The sequence below is a fragment of the Saimiri boliviensis genome, chromosome 14 (assembly GCF_048565385.1).
Source record: "Saimiri boliviensis isolate mSaiBol1 chromosome 14, mSaiBol1.pri, whole genome shotgun sequence".
Lineage (NCBI taxonomy): Eukaryota > Metazoa > Chordata > Mammalia > Primates > Cebidae > Saimiri > Saimiri boliviensis.
Window position 1 is genome coordinate 94378054 of NC_133462.1, and position 6712 is coordinate 94384765.

General features: G+C 50.4%; 1 protein-coding gene across 8 annotated transcripts in view; it reads right to left on the bottom strand.

Annotated features, from left to right (window-relative positions):
• ZNF496 (zinc finger protein 496) overlaps window positions 1-6712 on the bottom strand; it is a 48570-nt gene that overhangs the window by 39574 nt on the left and 2284 nt on the right. For 6 of the 8 annotated variants that reach the window (XR_012513624.1, XR_012513623.1, XM_074385482.1 and 3 more), the window contains 3 exons: window positions 6036-6151; window positions 5248-5674; window positions 4754-4937 (listed from right to left, as the gene is read on the bottom strand). Coding sequence is in view for 6 of the 8 variants with exons in the window: in XM_074385482.1 (XP_074241583.1) it covers window positions 4754-4937; window positions 5248-5637 (574 nt within the window). In the remaining 2 variants the exon portion in view is untranslated. Of the gene's footprint in view, window positions 1-4753; window positions 4938-5247; window positions 5729-6035; window positions 6152-6712 lie in introns of all 8 variants that reach the window. The other 2 variants (XM_074385483.1, XM_039464199.2) reach the window with 2 other exon arrangements.

Genomic DNA, 6712 nt, shown 5'->3' on the forward strand with positions numbered 1-6712 from the left:
CTTTGGGAGGCTGAGGCGGGTGGATCACGAGGTCGAGAGATCGAGACCATCCTGGTCAACATGGTGAAACCCTGTCTCTACTAAAAATACAAAAAATTAGCTGGGCATGGTGGTGCGTGCCTGTAATCCCAGCTACTCAGGAGGCTGAGGCAGGGGAATTGCTTGAACCCAGGAGGCAGAGGTTGCGGTGAGCCGAGATGGCGCCATTGCACTCCAGCCTGGGTAACGAGAGTGAAACTCCGTCTCCAAAAACAAACAAACAAACAAACAAAAAAAACAACAACTCCGTCTAAAAAAAAAAAAAAAAAAAAGCAGCAGCAGAAAAAGAAGAAAAAGCTATAGAGTTGAGGAATCTCTAAGGATTGTTCGGGTCTGGATGTGGTGGCTCATGCCTGTAATCCCAGCACTTTGGGAAGCCAAGGTGGGAGGACTGCTTAAGCTAAGGAGTTCGAGACCAGCCTGGGCAACACAGCGAAACATCACTTCTACTAAAAACCAGAAAACTGGGAAGCTGAAGCAGAGGATTGCTTGAGCCTGAGAGATCGAGGCTGCAGTGAGCCACAGCTACCACCACTGCACTCCAGCCTGGGCGACAGAACATGGCTCTGTCTCAAAAGAAAAAAAAAGGTAAGGGCTATTGGCAATCAGAATAGCTGTGGAACTCCAGAAAAGAGAAGGAAAATCCTGTCATCAGTGACAACATGGAATAACCTGAAGGACATGCTGCAAGCAATCAGCCGGGCACAGAAACAGAGATACGGCATGTTCTCACTTAAACGTGGACTCTAAACAAGTTCGACTCATAGAAGCAGAGAGCAGAGTGCTGGTTGCCAGAGGGTAGGGAATGGAGGGACTGGGGGGCACTGGCTAAAGGGTGCACAATTTCAATTACGTGAGGAATAAGTCCAGGAGTCCTTTTGCACAACATGGTGACTACAGGCAGTAACAACGCACGACGTACTTGAAGACTGCTTAGAGAGTAGATCTGAAGTATTTTCACCACACACACAAAAAGGACAGGTATGTAAGGTAACACATTATATTAACTAGCTTGAATTTTTTTTTTTTAAGAGACTAGTCTCACCATGTTGCCTAGGCTGGAACAGAACTCCTGAGCTCAAGGGATCCTCCCATCTCAGCCTCCTGAACTACAGGTGTGCCACCATGCCTAGCTAATTAGCTTGATTTAGTCATTTCACAATGTGTATAGATATCAAAGCATCACACTGCACACCGTAAATACATATAATTTTTTGTCCATCTCAAAACAGAAATTAAACAAAAAAAGAAAAACTGTTATCACTGTAGGCACTGTGAAAAAGCATTTGGCACAGTACCCTAAAGACCCTCATACAAAGTGCTGAGTGTGGCTTTCGGACAATCTCACCAGCCTACGAGGGACTCTGCCACTTTCTGTCCTGTGATTGGAAACTACACCTTGCGCAGGCTTCTGCAATGAGCCCCATCCCCTGCCAACAGTGTGGCCATGTAAAACGGACTCTGTGTTTCAGAAGGCACTCCTTTCTCAGAGTAAGACTAGGAGAGCTGCGCTACAGTCTACTGGTTAATGCTAGGTCACATGTTAAGTCATTACCAAAGCAAACCCCAGAAGCCAGGGCCTGGGACCTTTCAGACCTGGATACGAAGGCTTCAGAACGGCAGCTGCAGGAGTGGCTATGTGGAGCTAAGGCCTGGGGCAGGAACCCATGAAGATGGCAGTGCCATTCTAGGGGTCCCAGTGCAAGGCAGCCTCTTCCCAGTGTCCGAAGGGAAGCTCAGGCTGGACGGGTGTAGATCTGAGGACGTGGTATTTCTTGTGTGTATGTTCTGTTTTGAGTTTCTATCTTCATTTAACTGCCTTTTACCTCCCAGTTTTATTGAGGTATAACTGAGAAAAACTGTATGTATTTTGCGTATAAAAACTCTACAATGTGGTAAGTATACACTGTGAAATGATTAAATTAACCTAATTAACAAGCTTCATGTATTTTTGTGATGAGAACATTTGTTATTTACTTTCTTAGCAATTTTCAAGTATAAGATTCACTGTTTTTAATCACCATCACCATGCCGTACCATCGATCTCCAGAATTCATTCATCTTATCTAATAGAAACTTTACTGTTTGACCAACATCCCCTAGAGGGGTATTTTACTTTTTAGAGGTGGGGCCTCAATATGTTGCCCAGGTTGGTCTCGAACTCCTGGCCTCAAGCGATTCTTCGGCTTTAGCTCCCTGCGTAGCTGGAAGCACAGGTGAGAGCCACCGAGCCTGGCTAGGAGGTGGTGTTTTCATTCTGCTCCCTCGCACCTGCCGCCTTCTGGGACATGGACATGTAGACATCCTACATATGTGTACATGGATGAATACGTAGCCCTGCCCTACTTCTGGCCCTGATAAATGAATACACAGACTCTTCCGAGAATCACTTCAGAGAGTTGCAGCCCTACACAGAATCTAGCTTTTGGGGAAGGCCTTCAAGATGAGGAACTATAGAGCTCTGACGGGTAGTACATTCCAGTCGGAAACTGTCCTAAGAGTCAAGGTTGTCCTGACTGCGAACTCTCCTCCCATCTGCTTTGCCTACTCATTATTGCTCATGGAAACGGGACAGCTGGCCCTGTTGTCCCAGAGCCCACCTGCGTTGCTGGCTTACCTCAGAACTTTACCAAGAAGCAACTGCACAGGCTGTTGTGGTTCCTGAAACTCCTTCCCCCACTCCACCGTGCCTTCCCAGACCCCATTACAAGGCCGCTCACAGCCCCCCACTTCCTGCATAACACAAGCCACTTGCACGTGCATTGCTGATGTGGGCGACTGGCTGCTTCCCTTATGCCTGTTGTTACGGGGCTAGGTTATGCCCCTCTCAAATTCCCATGTTGAAGCCCTAACCCTTAGGTTCCTCAGAATGTGACTGTATTTGCAGACAGGGTCTTTAAAGAAGTAATTAAGAGAAAATCAGGCCATACTGGTGGACCCTAATCCAATATGACTGCTGTACTTATAAGAGGAGATCAAGACACAGACACACACAGAGGAAGGACCATGTAAAGATACGCAGAGAGAGACAGTATCTATTACACCTGCTCTACAAACTTTTAGTGTAAACATCTTCTTCCTTTCCCTGAAAAAAAACTGCCCTTCATCCAGAGTCCTGGCACAAAGCTTGTTGTCGGCTTTCAGGGCTGGTTAGTCACAGGTTTTACGGGTCCCAAGGACAGCCAGTGGCCTAAGAGGTCTCCCCTCCTAGCTCCTTCTTTCCTTCTTTCTTGAGACGGAGTTTCACTGCTTTTTTCCCAGGCTGGAGAGCAATGACGTGATCTCAGCTCACTGCAACCTCCGCCTCCCAGGTTCAAATGACTCTCCTGCCTCAGCCTCCCAAGCAGCTGTAATTACAGGTGCCCACCACTACACATGGCTAATTTTTATTTTTAACAGAGATGGGTTTTCACCATGTTGGCCAGGCTGGTTTCAAACTCCTGACCTCAGGTGATCTGCCCACCTCAGCCTCCCAAAATGCTGGGATTACAGGGATGAGCCACCACGCCGGCCCCTAGCTCCTTCTATATGTCTATCTGCAAACTTCTCTTAGTGTTAACATCAGACCTGTCTACAAGCCAAGAAGAAAACGTTCTGAAGAACCCAAGGTTGCTGATATTTTTGGCTTCAGACTTCCAGCCTCCTGAACTGTGAGAGAATACATTTCTGTTACATAAGCCATCCAGTCTGTGGTAGTTTGCTATGGTAGCAAATTATCACACCAATATTGACTTTCAGCAAGAAGAGGCAGAAGAGTTTATGTGGTTTGCACAGAAGCCACCATAGTTTTTCCACACAGAGAAATTTAATAGGCATTTTGGTTTTACTATGGAAAAGTTTACCATAACACCAAACATGACTTCCACAAATCATCAGAAAGCATCCCTGGCCCCCCAGACACTTTTTTTCCATTGTACCTATAGAGCACGTGGCAAAAGGAACTCATGTGCCCAACTTCCTTCAACCCAAGGGCGCCCATTTCCCAGGACAAGTACTTCAAGTTAAATTTTGGGCACCTCAGAAGTTGCGCTAAACCTTTTACAGGCTGTATCTCATTTAATCTTCTAAAAACCCCAAAAAGGGTAATTACCATCTCTGTTGGACAGAGGAAGAAACCGAGGCTTTCAGAGTTTAGAAGTACGCCTCAGGTCAAACCCAAAGATTCAACTCTAAGTTTATCTGATGACAAAACTACCTTCTGTACCCACCGTGTACTTTGTATACATACTCAAACCAACTCTAGCTGATGTTCTGGCCCCACACAGTAGATTCCACCCTATGTCCTCCAAAATCTTTTTATATCTTTTTGCAGCATCACAATGATTCTGTAGACAGGAGTTGTTTAGCCAAAGAAACAGGTTCCAAGGGACAAGAAGAGATGGTTATGCTCAGTTCATGCAGCAAGCCCTAGCTGTCATGCAGCTGACATATGCTGCAGAGATGCATCCTCAAAGAGATTGAGAGGGCACAACTTCACAACACCCACTACAGAAGAGTTCCCTCTGAGAGGATCCAGAACCCCGAAGAGGACAAACATGCTGATGAGGTTCCCATTTACTGCTCTAGGAAGGGACTCAGACCCTGCTAACAGCTCACAGATAGGAGAAAACTGCTGATGGAAAAGCCATCAGCTTAACAAAAACCACACCCAGTGCACAGTATGGGGTATGCACTCCCCCAGACTACCCCTCCTACACACCCCTGGGCTGCATACCTGGGTCGCCACTGAGCTGGCTTGATGGTCTGCCTGGGAGCCCCAGGCACTGTGCCAGGGCCATGGGCTGGGCATCCTGGCTCTTTGCAAGGTCGCTGTGGGGCTCTACCGGCAGCTGTTCCTGCTCCTGGTCCAGAGGGCTGTCCCCATCATCAATCACCACAGGGTCTTCACAGTGCTTGAGCTGTAATCCCAGAGAGAGCTTTTCAGGGCTAGGTGAAGAGGTCCCATCTCTCCCTGGGTCTGGTGACCACAGTAGACCACCAAAGGCTCAACTTAGGCCTTGGACTGGGCAGTAAAGGGGGATGACACTATCACACCCAAATTAGAGCCTTCAGGGAGTAACACTTGCTTTCTTAGGAAACTCTAGTCTGGGCCTAACCAAAGTACATGGCTCCAGATGGAACTCCTTGCTCCCCATGCGGATGCATGGCCCAGCCAAACTGTCTGAGCACCAGCTCTCTCCCGGTGCCAGCTCCACGCCTTCTACTCACCCACTGCCAGGGTCTCCCCGGCTCCAGTTCCAGTGCCTCCACTGCGGCCACAGCCTGCTCCCCGCTCTCAGGCTCCTGGGCCCGCACCCAGCTCTGGATCTCCCGGGGCAGGATGGCCAGGAACTGCTCCAGCACCAGCAGCTCCAGAATCTGCTCCTTGGTGTGCCTCTCTGGCCGCAGCCAACCCCGGCACAGGTCCCAGAGGCGCTGCAGGGCCTCCCGGGGGCCCGCCGCCTCCTGGTAGCGGAAACGGCGGAAGAGGCGCCGAGAGGACTCGGGGCTGGGAAGCTCCCCCTGGGGGCTAGCGTTCTCTCCCGGTGGGCTCCTCATTTTCCTGGGCTCCTCACTTTCCTTCGGAGCCAAGACTCGGGGGCACAGGGCTGTGGGCATGATGGGATTTGATGGGGGTCAGCGGCAGAAGACGACCCTATTTCCAAACAGAAATCACTGGCTTCAGTGTTCTGGTCTCCTGCGGTCGTTTCTGGGGGATAGTGACAAGGAAACTGTCAACGCCCTCAGATACCAGCCCTTTGGAGAAGCCCTGGGAAATGCAGGGAGTGTTGGTGTCGCTGGGCTTTGCACACAGGATGAAACAGACAGAAAGGTGCCCTCCCCTCCCCCACCCACGACAGTACCATTAAGTGTGGATTCCCCTAAGTCAGTGACTGGGTGAACAAGGCTGGAAATCTGGGAGAAAAGTGGTGGCATTTCGACGTGACACTGGTGTTCTGAGCATCTCAGGAAACCAACAGCTGCCACATGCAGATGTAATCAAGACTCTCTGGTACCTTGAGTGGCTGGGTCCTCCTGGAGAGCGCTGCGATGGGCAGGCCAAGCAGGCCACTATCTTGAAGGTTTGGAGCCGAAGTCACTGTTCTTGCTCTTAAGACCTTTACAAACAGAGCTGGGAAAACAAAGACAGATACGCACTGGATGAGGCTTCAAAAGCACATCCAGGAATAGAAAATCCACCCTGCTGGTGGCGGAGGGCTGATGGACTACCCAGCCGGAATCAGGTTTGCCCAGCAGAGAGAGTCTGCTATGGGAGGCAGGGGACGCTGCACAGGTGAGAAAACACCCAGAGGCAGGGAAAGCACATGAGGCAGCCACACGCAGTTCACCAGAGAGGCACAACGCGGCGGCACTCAGAAATCTCGCTGGTTTCACCGAAGCCTTCCGCCAACTCTCTGGGGCATCTCAGAACACCTACACGTTCGCACACACTTAGATGCCGTGACCCTCAACCGCGCCTCCGCTCCCTTCTCTACGCTCGCCGTCCTCAAACCACATTCCAGGCAGCGGCACAGCCTTCCCTAAGAGCGGGTCGGTCGGCGCCTGGCTCGGCCCTCCTCGAACCCCTAGACGCTGCGGCCACCACCGCCCCACGGTGGGGCTCAGCGAGGCTCACACCTCCCGGCTGCCGTGCAGACAGCTGGCCGCCACGCGCAGGGTGGCGAAGGATCCG